At 32.4% G+C, this 15,027-nt stretch overlaps 4 protein-coding genes across 4 annotated transcripts; 3 read left to right on the top strand and 1 right to left on the bottom strand.

The window, feature by feature from the left end:
- The first annotated feature begins 52 nt into the window (after positions 1-52).
- LOC111415444 (uncharacterized) lies at positions 53-1,847 on the top strand. The gene is made up of 3 exons (XM_023047143.2): positions 53-136; positions 210-257; positions 343-1,847. The coding sequence occupies exons 1-3, from the start codon at positions 61-63 to the stop codon at positions 1,728-1,730; spliced, it is 1,512 nt and encodes a 503-aa protein (XP_022902911.2). The 5' UTR covers positions 53-60; the 3' UTR covers positions 1,731-1,847.
- A 1,339-nt stretch (positions 1,848-3,186) lies between these two features.
- On the top strand, positions 3,187-3,735 carry LOC139432145 (zinc finger BED domain-containing protein 5-like). The gene has a single exon (XM_071200507.1). It carries the CDS (start codon positions 3,187-3,189, stop codon positions 3,733-3,735), a length of 549 nt encoding a protein of 182 aa, XP_071056608.1.
- Positions 3,736-6,693: 2,958 nt separating this feature from the next.
- On the top strand, positions 6,694-13,540 carry LOC111415433 (iduronate 2-sulfatase). The gene is made up of 5 exons (XM_023047132.2): positions 6,694-6,966; positions 7,021-7,498; positions 7,556-7,828; positions 8,218-8,504; positions 12,966-13,540. Exons 1-5 carry the CDS (start codon positions 6,751-6,753, stop codon positions 13,293-13,295), a joined length of 1,584 nt encoding a protein of 527 aa, XP_022902900.1. The 5' UTR covers positions 6,694-6,750; the 3' UTR covers positions 13,296-13,540.
- LOC111415424 (Apoptosis-linked gene-2) lies at positions 13,476-14,646 on the bottom strand. Its single transcript, XM_023047121.2, has 4 exons — positions 14,357-14,646; positions 14,173-14,279; positions 13,852-14,120; positions 13,476-13,789 (listed from the first exon to the last, which is right to left on the bottom strand). The coding sequence occupies exons 1-4, from the start codon at positions 14,413-14,415 to the stop codon at positions 13,688-13,690; spliced, it is 537 nt and encodes a 178-aa protein (XP_022902889.1). The 5' UTR covers positions 14,416-14,646; the 3' UTR covers positions 13,476-13,687.
- Positions 14,647-15,027: the final 381 nt, after the last annotated feature.

Genomic DNA, 15,027 nt, shown 5'->3' with positions numbered 1-15,027 from the left:
GCGACTAAAAACAAAAAAGCAATTCCGTCTACTAGTAAACCCACTTACTAGTATAATAAGATGAAGTCCTCTATTGTTGCTTTAATTGTCGGCGTCCTCGGTTTATCGGCAACAACACTTGCCGTTACAACAGCAGGTAAGATATCTTTCTATTTGTGCTTTTATACAAATTTTATTGAATACATTGAAGAAGTAAAATTTTTTATTAGGTACATCGAACGATCAATGTAAATGGACATGCGACGTTGTTAAAAATGGTAAGTAAATTTAATGTTTTTATATATTTATTTTATTAAATATTCAAATAACTTTTAATTGATTTATTCGTGTTCTTTCATTCAGGAACCGTAGAGTGGAAGAATGGGGTGCAAATAATATTCAACTCAAATGTGACAATTACTGTTTCGAAAATAGAAGAAGTCACAGTTATCGTTAATAAGAAAACCAATGTGGTTTTGGCAATTGACACGAAGAACTCGTTGTTCTTCATCGGTCTTCGTAATGCTTCATTTGGTTTAGTTATCGATATAAAAACCGGGCGCTGCATGATTGTGAAGATTGATATAAACCTTATATTTGGTAGCGACTTCACCGCGTTAAGAGAAGCTTTCAATACAGCCTTTGACTCTAGCAACTCAAATATTGTTATAATAAGCTTTCGCTTTATTAGGAGCAATGAGTTTAATGTTGACAACATCTTTATATCCGGTGATGCAGAAACTATTGCAAAGATCAAAACAACCTACGGAATTGTGTTTAAATTGGTCTTCTCCGCAGGCAAAGCCATCGGGAAAAACTACAATGTATATACTATCTTTTGTTATACAGTATTTGATACCACAAGTCATCAATTATTAACATTCAGTAACGCAATTGGTATAACTATCACGCGTTATGGAGTGTTAACTCATAACGCCGCTTTATATATTGTTGTGAACATAAACGTAGAAATAAATCTCGAATCATTCACGACACTGGTTAGTAATTCGGAAAAATCAGTAGATGAATGTATCAGTAATGCAAAGAATACACAGTCAGTTGGCAAAACCTTCAAAATTGGCAATTTATCAGTCAATCTAAATATTCTTTACGTTCAAAGTTACCTTGCATTTAGTTTCCAGCTCGGCAGACTTAATATTAATTTCCAATATACCGGCACGATATTAACGTTTGTTAATGATGATGCCAACATGATTTTTGCAATTTCCTATAAGTATACGTTTATATATTCTCTTGAATTCGGTGGTGGTTTTCTGTTTACAAATAACCAAGCATACTTCGTTTCAGAGAGTTATATATTAACTAAAGTGACTGGCACAAAAACAGTCGATTCAACAGTCATAACTAGTTTTATACGCGATCATACTAGTACTATAACTCTTAAAGTGATTGCACTAAGTGAATTACAAGTAGCACTGGAGTCTGAAAGTAATTTTAAAACTTTCTGTAATAAATATAACATTTCCAATGCAAGCGATGCCTACAAGATCTTTGGAAATTACAGAAATGTTATAACAAAGACTGTGTTTGTATATTCGGTGAATGTGGTAGTTGCCTTCAGAGTTTCCTTCTCCCTCACATTCAATTACGAAGTCAACTTGTCAGTATATAATAACGTTATAGTTACAGGTATTGCTACCACATGTGACACCGTTAGCAAAAGTCTTGTGCCAATAAAATCAGAGACTCTGTTTGTCTCTCTCAAATTAGCAATTGGTTCTTCCAACTAGTTTAACATTTTATTTACACAAAGTTTTCAAGCACACAATTAGAAGCAATCTCGATGTAAAATAGGAATACAGAATTATTTATTAAAATTAAGTAAAGAGCATCCCAAAAATGACAAATTACTCGTTTTATTTTATAAGACTTAAAATCCTTTTCCTACCCATTCACAATTCGAATTCATTTAACAACGCGAAAACGATGCGTCTAATCAAACATTTCTAAGAGTGAAAATAATTTTAAAATGAAACAGGCTTTTAGAATCAGTTGTAAAATTTTAGTAGTTTATGACATAATAAAAAAGTTTAAAGGAAATAACCTCTGTAAACGCCCTGTATAGCATGGATCTCGTGGTTGCATATGGAATGAATCATTATCATTTTTACTCTAGTATTTGTGATTAAAATTATGCCACGCCTTATAGAAACTGTTGAAATGTTATATTTTATCATAAAGCAATCCCAATCAAGAGTGCATTCATGTTTTATGAGTAGTTTGTTAGTATATTTGTCTATATTTGTATAGTCCATCAGGTTATGGGCCCAGATCGCGGGTTATAAAGATTGAAATACTTATATAATATATAATAAGGAGATATAACAGAAAGATATCAAGATGGAAAGTGAAAAGCATATGGGTCAAATAAAGCTATTATCTAACAACAATTATCAGACATGGAAATTTCGAGTTGAGATGTTGTTAATTCGGGAAAATCTTTGGGAAGTTGTTACAAATGAACCACCAACTCCAAAAGAAGACATATGGGGCCTTACAGATAAAAAGTCTACATTAGGAGTGACAACCAGACTACTCAAAAAGTTATGTGAAAGGGAACTCTCAGAAGGTGGTGACATGGAGATTCACATAAGGAAAATGGAAGAATTACTGGAGCAATTAACAACTGCTGGACATATTTTTCCTGAAGAAATGATTATATTTTATTTACAAAGTTTGCCAGCTAGTTATGATCATCTTATAATTGCATTAGAAAAGAGAACGGACAAGTTGACAGCGGAATTTGTGAAACAAAGACTTCTGGAGGAGAATGAAAAACGAAAAAATCGGGACGACGACGAAGCTTCAAAGGCCATGAAGACACTGCAATATTCTAGAGCAGTGTTTCCCAAACTATGGTACGTGTATCACCAGGGGTACAGGAACAGTTTGATGGGGGTACACGTTGCAACTTTTCCTACGCCTGGTGCAGCAGACTTTTAACTATTTTTTGATTAAACATTAAAAAAAAATAAAAATTTGTTATTCCTGTATATATGTTACTTTTTGACACCGAGTCGCCGGGTGCCGTGATTCCCCGGGCATTCAAGTAAAAATCTTCAGTCGCTATTGAACTGATACCGCGTGTGTCTCTTGTGTATTATTTTTAGGAGCTTTCTTTAGTAAGTTTTATTGTTTTTTATTTATTTTTATAAAATATAATGTGTATATCTAATAATCAAGATTATGGACCGTTGGTTGCAACCCGGATGTTCTAAACGCAAAGTAAACGAAATTGAACGAATTCATGAAATTATCGAAGACGAAACTTCTTCAAAACCGGTTAACAAAAAAGCAAGGAAGACTCGAAAATACGACAAAGAATACCTTCAATTGGGCTTCTCGTGGAGTGGTGATGAAAAGCAACCCATTCCACTTTGCGTAATTTGTTTTAAAAACCTTACCAATGAAAGTATGAAACCATCGAACTTAAAGCGACATTTTGACACAAAGCACTTTGAATACAAAGATAAACCAATCGAATTTTTTGAACATAAACTCAAAGATTTAAATCAATCTCAAAAAGTAATGAGAGGTTTAACAGGAGGTGACAATCAAAAAATCCTAGAAACTTCGTATCGCGTCTCGCTTTTAATTGCGAAATGTGGTGCAGCGGAGATGATTGGCGAAACTTTAATCAAGCCAGCTGCCAAAATAATGGCAGAAGTAATGATAAAGCAAAACAAACTCTTGATCGTGTACCCTTGTCAAATAATACAGTTCATCGACGAATAATTGATATGGCCAATAATTTGAAACAGATGTTATTGTCTGATATTTCTCAAAATCGTTATTATGCATTACAAGTCGATGATATCACAAATTTTACAAATTTTATGGCGTTTGTTAGATACGAAAAGAACCAAGAAATTAACGACGACATTTTATTTTGCCAGCCTTTATTAGGTCATACAACAGGAGAAGATATCTTTAACGTTATGAATAAATTTATACAAGATAACAAAATTAGTTGGACTAAATGTGTTGCAATAAGTACAGATGGTGCAAAAAGTATGGTCGGCATTAATAAAGGACTCATAGCAAAAATTCAGAAGGTTGTACCAAATGTCAAGTCCACACATTGTTGCATTCACAGAGAGGCTTTGGCAACACGTAAGATCTGCGAAAAGTTCTTGATGAAAGCGTAAAAATCGTTAATTATATTAAAGGTCGACCTTTAAACGCAAGACTTTTTGCACAAATGTGTGAAGAAATGGGAAGCAGCCAAACCCAACTGCTTTTTGTTTTCTTCTTTTTGTGTTTCTGCTTTTTTTCAAGTTTTTCTTAATGACAAATTTGAACTGAAAAAGTGTCTACATGACTCAACGTGGCTATCCAAATTGGCATACTTAGCAGATATATTCTCTATTTTAAATAGACTCAATTTATCATTACAAGGTAAAGATATTTCATTGTTTCATGTCCAGGACAAAGTAAACCCTACAATTGAAAAATTAAAGTTATGGAAAACTAGAGTTAATAATGGAGAGCTAGACTCGTTTTCCTCTATTCATGAGTTTGTAATAAAATCATCTGATACAATTGATACGGATGTTCTGAAATGTTTGGACGGATTATAAGAGGGCCTGAAAAATTATTTTCCGGATTTAACGACAAACCTTGAATGGATAAGACATCCGTTTAATATTGATTCATCTGCCATGCCAGATAATTTATCTAATGTGGAACAAGAACAGCTCTTGGAGTTATCTGCAGGCGGATTTTTGAAAAATAAACATAAAGAGTGTTCTTTAGCATCTTTTTGACTGCAAACGCAACAACTATATCCGAATTTAACAGAAAAAGTGTTAAAACATGTTTTGCCATTTCCAACATCATATCTATGTGAGGTTGCGTTTTCAACATTAGTCGATATTAAGACGAAAAAAAGAAACAGGATTTTGGATGTGGAGCCGCATCTTCGATTAAAATTAACGGAACCTGATTATAATCATTTGGCATCATCTCAACATAAACAATTTCATCCATCCCACTGATGCTTTCGTTAATGTTATTATTATTACATTTATTTATTATATTGATGCTAAAAGAACTTTTTTTTAACGAGGAGTACTGGAAGTTTTGATAATTACAACAGGGAAAAAGCTGGAAGTTTGGGAAACACTGTTCTAGAGGTATAGAGAAGAAAAATATTGAATGTTTCTTTTGCAAGAAAAAAGGACATATGAAGAAAGATGATCGAAAGTATATAACTTGGTTGAAGAAACACAAAGCCAAGATAACAGAAGACAGGAAAGAAAATTCAGACAATGAAAAGGAAGAGTTATATAGCGAAGGAAAATACCATAATTCATCATTGCAATAAATCCAACACTATAACAGGACAACGAGACGACCGAATGTGGTACATAGATTCTGGAGCAACGGCCCGCATGTGTAATAATCCAAAGTTATTAGAACATATTAATAAAAACGGTGCAACAGTTGTTAGTGTAGCAGACGGTTGTAAGTTAAATGTCAGGGGTACAGGTACTTGCGTTATTAGAAGCATTGCTAATGATAGTAGTAATATGGTTATAAAGTTAAACAATGTTTTATATAATAGTAATAAAATTAAAGTTGACATTGACAACTGAAAGTTCTTTTTCTAACCTGCACTCAGTTGACAAGACACTGCACTTACTTACACTTAATTGCACTATGTCGTCATACTACTACCATGTCGTGCAGAGTAGAGCAGTCCCAAAAACTTTTTAGTTCTAGTATTAGATCTAGTTTTAATTGTTATTTAACCCTAAATTCTTGTACATTTTAATTGATCTAAAAAAAATTTTTTTTTGATTTAATCCACTTACCTTGCTTATAATTTCATCCATTTACCCATTTTGAATTAAATACACCCTTTAAATCCAATTAATTATGTTTTTCATTAAAAAAACTTAAATTCAACGTCAAGCAACTTTGACAAGCAACTGCAATATTTGGATCTTAATCACCATGGTAACCGAGTCAAGTTGGATAACCTTAAAATAATAAAATTTTATTCCAATTTTTTTATCAATTCTAACCTAATTTTTATTAATTTTAAAACAATTCGAATTCTTTACGATTATCTCGCATTCATAACAAATTCGTTAATTGTAATTAATTTAAATCGATTCTAATTAAGAGATATAAATTAAAAATATCTTTTTTTTGATTTAATCCACTTACCTTGTTTATAATTCCCTAGATAAACCAATTTTGAGTTAAACACAGCCTTTTAAACCAAATTAAATAAGACTTTTTCCTTAAAAAAACTTAAATTCAATTTCAATTTTGACAAGCACCTGCAATATTTGGATCTTAATCACCATGGTAACCGAGTCAAGTTGGATAACCTAAGAATAATAAAATTATAACCGTTAATATTTCGCTTTATATTTTAATATTTTTTTTTAAATAATTTTATGTAGTCCTTAAGTGAAATACACTGTATAAATAAAAATATAGAAATGTCAATTCTTCCAATGACGTCACAGCAAGGCCTTTGGGGGGGATACGTTCATAACAACAAATAATGCTTTTATATAAGAATTAATTTCTACAACGATTTGGCAACGCCGTTCATTTCGCTTCTCTCTCGAGAGAGAGAATCTTCTTCAAGATAAATAAAATGAAAATTTCGATTTAAACGAAATGAAATTCTATGGTTGGTATCTAATTTAGGGATTTTAGTTTTAAAGATAATGACAGTTGTCATTAATAAAAAAATGTCAATTCTTTGAGTGATAATTTTTCAAATACAGAATGAATATAAACGTTAAAATTTTCGTTCAATTTTTGATGGTAATTAATTTTATTGATAAAAAAAATTTTGGATATTGTAAACGACAAAATATTCTTTTAATCGTCGTCGATGACCTCCGACCTTCCTTAGGAATTTATGGCGATAAAAATGCTTACACTCCAAACATAGATAGTTTATCAAAAAGAAGTTTTGTATTTAAGCATGCTTTTTGCCAGGTGATCACGAAAATAAAAGCAAATTTTGGGGGTTATTTCCTTTTTAATTTTCAGCAATCGTTATGTGCACCGAGTCGCAACTCCTTCCTAACAAGCCGTCGACCTGATACTCTTCGTTTATACGATTTTTATAGTTATTGGAGGGACTCTGTAGGAAATTTTACAACTTTACCCCAACATTTTAAAGAACACGGTTATATCACGCATTCTATTGGGAAAGTTTTTCATCCCGGAATTTCATCAAACTTTACCGACGATAATCCATACAGTTGGTCAGGAAAACCTTTCCATCCAATCACCGAAAAATACAAAGACGCTAAAACATGCCGAAATAGAGATGGAACATTAGGTGCAAATCTAATTTGTCCCGTTATAGTTAAAGAACAACCCAAAGGAACACTACCGGATATCGAAATTTTAGAAGCTGCAATTGATTTTTTAAAAACGATTCAAAACGAGAAATGCCCATACTTTTTAGCCGTTGGATTTCATAAACCACACATTCCATTCAAATTTCCCGTCGAATATTTGAGTATACCATTTTAATTTTGGAACGTTTAAAAAAATTCATTTTTAACTGAAATCGTAGGATTTCATCAGTTAAATAAAATAAAGCTCCCTAAAAATCATGCGAGACCATCCAGTATGCCAACTGTCGCTTGGAATCCATGGACGGACGTCCGAGAACGCGAAGATATCGATAAATTAAACATTTCATTTCCGTTCGGGGAAATGCCTTTGAATCAAACGAAAGAAATAATCCAAGCGTACTCCGCTTCTATTTCTTATATCGACGATCTCATTGGGACATTATTACAACAAATCGATAGGAATACAATTGTAGTTTTACTTGGAGATCATGGTAGATATTAAAATTATAGTTTCCGATATTTCTGGTGATTTTTACGACCCTCAAAAACAGTAGTGGCAGTAATTATCACCCCGAAAAAGTACCTGGATGTGATTTATGACGCACTTCCTTTTTTTTATTATATTTTAAATTAAAAAAACAAACATTATTTAGAATACTAATTATTGTTTACATTCGAAAAATACAAATTTTAAATAAATTGTATTTTCACACAAAGTAATTAAGTATTTAAATATTATGTTTTTGTAATTTAATGCGCATCTGAACAACTCACGCCAGAGTTTAGGGTTCGTAAACTACCTGAATGAGTCATAAAAACCACCAGAAATATCGGAAACTATATCCTAAAAATTAAATTTAAAATTTTTATTTTAAAATAGGTTGGTCTTTGGGAGAACATGGCGAATTCGCAAAATATAGCAATTTTGATGTTGCAACTCGAGTACCTTTGATTATACAAGTTCCAGGAATGACACAAACAATGATAGTTCTTGATGATTTAGTAGAATTGGTCGACTTATTCCCGACTTTAGTCGATCTAACACAAATTACATCAAGTTTAGAACCTTGCCCAAGAATTTGTGAGGATTCCACCTCGAAATTGAGTCTTACATGTACGGAGGGAAGAAGTTTAGTACCAATTATGGTGTCTTCTTTACAAAGAAAGGTTTGTAATTGTTTAATAAATCAACTTGTTTATTATATTTAGAACAAGTAGTAGTAATGACTACGTTCTTTTACATAACCTTAATTTCTCTTTTTATGTTACTCTCTTCTCATTGTTAGATGACGCTACCTATTTTTTTTTTTTTAATAAATGTGAAATGACCAAAAAGATACGTTAAAAATAAAAAGATAGAAAAGTGTAGAACATACCGAAAAATCACATTAAAGTTTCGATGTGACGTCACAAGCAATGTTAATCATGCAATTTCCTATTAAACCACTACCACTACTTCTTCAGTGGTAGTTAAAACACGAATTTCATCATCATGAATATTTAGTGATAATGAAAAAGGAATTACATTATCACTAAACCTTTAGTGATAGTGAAAAAATTGCGCTACCACTAAATATTTAATGATAGTGAAAACCTTTAGTGATAATTAACATTTTTCAACAATCTAGTTCACTTTTTTGTGAATCCAGTATGCCAAATAACTAACTATTTGATAACGAATATTGATATTTGATGACACCCAGCTATAATGTACGCCAAATCCATGATTTCACCCAACAGCTTCTTTTTTTACTTCCATGTTCCACTTTTTTTTACATCCATGTTTACACACACCAAATACTGAAAGAAAATAAATTTTACTTTCCATAACACGAACACATTTCACTAGTGGACAAGGTCCTGAGAGAAATTTTATAGAAGCTCTCGAAGAGCTAAAACAGTCTCAAGTGGACACACAGTTAAGAGTAGATATCGAGAGGTACTCTCAAAAGTTTCTCTCAAGTGGACACCTAGCTTTAGGCTTTCGATGCATAACGACTGACTACCTGTCGTCAGAGAAACTGTGTGTCAATACTTAACTAATTAATACTAGAAATAACAGTAGACCGAAATCTAGAAACATTCGGATTTAGTCCCACGTCTCTCAAGACGACTAAAATCGAATGATTCTAGTTCTAGGTCTTGTGCTAGTTCTAGTGTTAGTGTAAAACTAGAACTAGAAAGTATCGTGTTTAGCCGTGCGTCTTCAGACCCAACCCGGAATTTACAACCCACCCTCTGCTTCATGCCCAACCCGACATTTGAGAAATTCGCACTGATTTCAATATTAATTAATTTAATTCAAACTGGAATTTCTGGAATGAACTTTAAGCTATTTTCCACACCGCTGTGTCCTATGTGAAGTTTTTCCATACTTAAATTTCTCACTGTTTGAGGTATTAATACTCTGTCTTGATAAAATATCAATCCATCATGATACACTAAACTGTCTTTGAATTTAATGTAAATATTTATTTCATCAAGCACGTCTTTTATATATTTTGGCCATCCTTCCATGATAATATATGTTCTTTAATGTTTTGTAAACACCGATCTTTTTCCATTTCTATGTTATTAAGTCTTTCATTGGTAATATTGACTACAGAGGTTAGTTTAATATTTTCTATAACTCGTGTTATTTGTTCATATGCAGTACCTTTAATTTCATATACATTAAATCTATTCATTTCTTGTTCAAAAGGCTACCACATTTTCTTTTCCTTGACAGTAAATAAGTAAATATTATATCTTTGTGGTATCATTAACATTAATTGTAGTCTCTTAGGATTTTAAACAACCAACCCCGATAACAGTTCCTTCTCTATCCTTGCATAGCACAGTGTGTTAATTAATTATCGTACCCGACCTCATCATTGCAAGTATGCAACCAATAGCACAGTATTGGTATTGCAATACGCGATTTACGTATGATGCGTAATACACTGTATATAATATAGTGTATTAGGCATAGTATATTATAGCATAGTATCTGTATAAATTCTCTTTATTTATTGGTTTAGGCATATCTTGAATTGCTTCATTTTTTTGCTTGTCATCGCTTAAAGACGATGTATTTAAAGCCTAAATTCCGAAACAACCTAAATCGGACCACGTTTCTTTCATCTTAGTAATTCATAAGAAGTTATCTCGCTTGAAACAACCACAAAAACTGATCTCGCCCCCGAAACCCACGAAACGCTCATCCACACCAATAAAAGCCTCTGTGGTGGTGGGGGCGACCGATGTCTTCGAAAACGGCCGTGTTAGTTTCGTACAAGACTTGGTTCCTAAGCCATATGAGTATTATCAAGTAGTTAAAGTGTTTATATTCTCTTCTGGGAGTATTATTTGTTATCCATAGCAACTTAAACATCAAAGTTCTGTTTGGTACCTATTTTATCAGACTTAAGCTATCAACTTTGCTATCAACCAGCAAGACATTGGTCTTGCTGGTTGAATTGTAGATTTTTCCGTTGGATCCAGAGGCGGTGCTACCGGGGGCTGCAAGGGTTGTACTGCACCCGGGCGCCGCCTAAAAGGGGGCGCCGGCGCCTTTTTAATGTTTTCTCCAACAATATCTTATCTTTCCTTTGCAGTATTTAGACCTGTCAGCAGTAGCTAGTCTTCAGAAAGCAGTATTTAGTCTCCACAAAACAATTTTAGTCTTTAAAAAGCAGTATTTAGTGTTCCAGGCGCTGTATTTAGACTTGTCGGCAGTATCTAGTCTTCAGAAAGCAGTATTTAGTCTTCTAGAAGCAGTATCTAGTCTTTTGCCAAAGTTATGTATGTTTTCTCCAAAATATTTTATCTTTCTCTTGCAGTATTTAGACCTGTCAGCAGTAGCTAGTCTTCAGAAAGCAGTATTTAGTCTCCACAAAGCAATTTTAGTCTTTAAAAAGCAGTATTTAGTGTTCCAGACGCTGTATTTAGACCTGTCGGCAGTATCTAGTCTTCAGAAAGCAGTATTTAATCTTCCAGAGCAGTATCTAGTCTTCAGAAAGCAGTATTTAGTCTCCACAAAGCAATTTTAGTCTTTAAAAAGCAGTATATAGTGTTCCAGATGCTGTATTTAGACCTGTTGGCAGTATCTAGTCTTCAGAAAGCAGTATTTAGTCTTCTAGAAGCAGTATCTAGTCTTCTGCCAAAGTTATGTATGTTTTCTCCAAAATATTTTATCTTTCTTTTGCAGTATTTAGACCTGTCAGCAGTAGCTAGTCTTCAGAAAGCAGTATTTAGTCTCCACAAAGCAATTTTAGTCTTTAAAAAGCAGTATTTAGTGTTCCATACGCTGTATTTAGACCTGTTGGCAGTATCTAGTCTTCAGAAAGCAGTATTTAGTCTTCTAGAAGCAGTATCTAGTCTTTTGCCAAAGTTATGTATGTTTTCTCCAAAATATTTTATCTTTCTTTTGCAGTATTTAGACCTGTCAGCAGTAGCTAGTCTTCAGAAAGCAGTATTTAGTCTCCACAAAGCAATTTTAGTCTTTAAAAAGCAGTATTTAGTGTTCTAGACGCTGTATTTAGACTTATCGGCAGTATCTAGTCTTCAGAAAGCAGTTTTTAATCTTCTAGAAGCAGTATCTAGTCTTCTGCCAAAGTTATGTATGTTTTCTCCAAAATATTTTATCTTTCTTTTGCAGTATTTAGACCTGTTAACAGTATCTAGCCTTCAGAAAGCAGTATTTAGTCTCTACAAAGCAATTTTAGTCTTTAGAAGGCAGTATTTAGTGTTCCAGACGTTGTATTTAGACCTGTCGGAAGTATCTAGTCTTCAGAAAGCAGTATTTAGTCTTCTAGAAGCAGTATCTAGTCTTCTGCCAAAGTTATGTATGTTTTCTCCAACAATATCTTATCTTTCTTTTGCAGTACTTAGACCTGTCAGCAGTATCTAATCTTCAGAAAGCAGTATTTAGTGTTGCAGACGCTATATTTAGACCTGTCGGCAGTATCTAGTCTTCAGAAAGCAGTATTTAATCTTTCAGAGCAGTATCTAGTCTTCAGAAAGCAGTATTTAGTTTTTTAGAAGCAGTATCTAGTCTTCTGCCAACGTTATGTATGTTTTGTTCTTGATACTGACAGCTACTTCTTTCTGGGTGTCCATCATCATCATTTTGGGAGCCTCTTATTATCTATACGGATCTTGTACCACCTGGTACTTCATTTCTGCAGCTGTTACTTTGCTTTTGTGCTTATCCTGCATTGGCAAAGTTTCCGTATTGGTTTCTTGCTCATATTCTTCGCATTCTTTGATTGAACACATAAGTATTGCCATGAAAAATCATGTTTGGTTTATAATCAATTTTTTGTTTTCTCTGAACAGTAATTTCACACTTCATGTGGACTTTGAACAATGTAATTCCTGTTTTTTGATGAAGTCTAGTTTATAACTATTGCAATTTCAGACTTTTTCTTGCAAATTAACCTTCTGACCAAGTATAATTCACAAGTATAATTCTTAAATTTTTGCTGAAGTATGGATTATGATTATTCCAGTCTTTTTTAAGTTCATTTATATTCTGTTCTATGTTATTGAAATCGCAATTATCTATATGTCGTGATAACCTTATTAAAAAACCTTCAAAAAAATGGTATTATATTTCTTTTAAATTATAATTCCAAGTATTTATAGAATGTTACAGATAAAGACGCGGTTTTTATGCAATATCCTCGTCCAGGAACGTTCCCTTCGTTAATGCCAAATAGTGATAAACCCCGCTTAAAAAATATTAAAGTAATGGGATATTCAATTCGGACGAAAACGCATCGATACACAGAGTGGATTGGGTTTAATTCCAAAAAGTTTAAAAGGAATTGGAAGAAAGTTTATGGACGAGAATTATATGATCACAATTTAGATTCTCAGGAGGTTTTAAATTTAGCTGAAAGGGAGGAATTAAAACCTCTTGTGGAGTATTTTAGTAAACGGTTACGTGGAGGATGGAAAAATGCTTTTTTGTGAATACAATGTGTTAATTAATTAATTATCGTACCTGACGTCATCATTGCAAGTATGCAACCAATATCGCAAATCGCGTATTGCGATACCAATACTGCGATATTGGTTGCATACTTGCAATGATGACTTCAAGTAGGAGAATTAATTAATACAGTGTATTTCCGTAGAATTTAAACCAATAAATCAGATTATATAGATTTATTTTATATTAATTAGGTTAGATTGAAAATAAATGTAACCAACACCAATTTTTTTTTAATTTTTAAATCATTTAAGCCTCAAATATCTTTTGGAACGATTTGAAAATCTAAACTGAGTTAAATCGTAATATTAACCATATAAAATACGTATATATATATTTATTGTAACCCCACATAAAAAAAGAACGAAAATGTTTAAATTTTTAAACTAAAAACCATGGTGAGAAATTGCTCATAATGTATTGTAATAATACCATCTTGGTCTGTATCATACTGTCGGAATGAAGAAGTTAAAGTCTATAAATTAATGTATAAATCAATAAAATTTGATTAAAATTAAATAAAAAAAAAATTCTTACGTATAATACGATGCAACATTGAATAAAATCATCGAATAAAATGGTACCATGCCCATGTCGATCAAACTTTCTCATTAAAATATCAATTAAAGGTTCTGATAGCCGATATCCGAATGAAGTTAAAGCAGTTCTTAATTCGTTTTTATCGATGTTTCCTGAATTGTCTCGATCGAAGGAACGAAAACAATTTTGCCAATCGGTTACGTATTTCCACAAAGCGCCAAAATCATCGAAATTTACTTGTCCTTTATTATGTCGATCAAACATTCCTAAAAATTATTATTGATTAAATTGGATAATTAAAGAAAAATTAATTTTTACCGATCATTAATCGAACAGTTTCTGGGTTAAATGGGGACCAAGTTCCATTTGATAAAGCTGATTGAAGCTCATCTGCGTTTATCCAACCGCTTCGATCGCGATCAACCCTATTTAATAAACATTAAAATTATTTTATTAAAATGGGTGTGAAATTGAGGTTAGGTGTAATTTTCTTTTTGTTTACCTTTGAAAAACGGACCAAAGAAAATCTCTGTTGGGTAAAGCCGATTGAAAGTGAGTCATTTTTAGAAAAAAATAACTCTAAATTATAACTTTATCTTGAAAAAAGTTCTTGTATTTCTTGGTTAAGTTCGCGCAGTTTTATCAACACGAACATTCAAAACGTCATTGTTGGGATTATGAATCATATGATTCTGATAAACTGGTGGATTTTTATAAATTACACCGGTTTTAAACCTACTTAACGTTTTTTCCAAGTAAATTAATGCAGGGGATTTTCAGCTTTAAACGAAAAAATAAAAATTTTAGAAAGTTAGGTTATGTTAGATAAGTTGCCTAACTCACATTGCATTTTGTTGAATGCTTAAGGGGGAAACCACATTAGGAGGCTCACTTTCATTGATTTTTTAGGATCTTAATTTGTTTTATTTAAATTTTGAAACGTCTAATGAACGAGCGTAAATGCGATAGAAGTTTAAGTAAACAATAATAATAGTAAGAAAAGCACTGACATTTAAACGTCAAAAATATTTTTGACAAAGATTGCAAACCCTACCAAGATTTCTATATTAAAATTTCATTCAACTTTTGATCGACAACCTCGTTATTTAACGGGAAGTATCCACCTATGTACAATTTTGCTAATGTATTTATCATCTTCATACAAAAAATTTT

This window comes from Onthophagus taurus, chromosome 11, assembly GCF_036711975.1.
Source record: "Onthophagus taurus isolate NC chromosome 11, IU_Otau_3.0, whole genome shotgun sequence".
NCBI lineage: Eukaryota > Metazoa > Arthropoda > Insecta > Coleoptera > Scarabaeidae > Onthophagus > Onthophagus taurus.
This window is presented reverse-complemented; position numbering and strand designations above follow the sequence as displayed.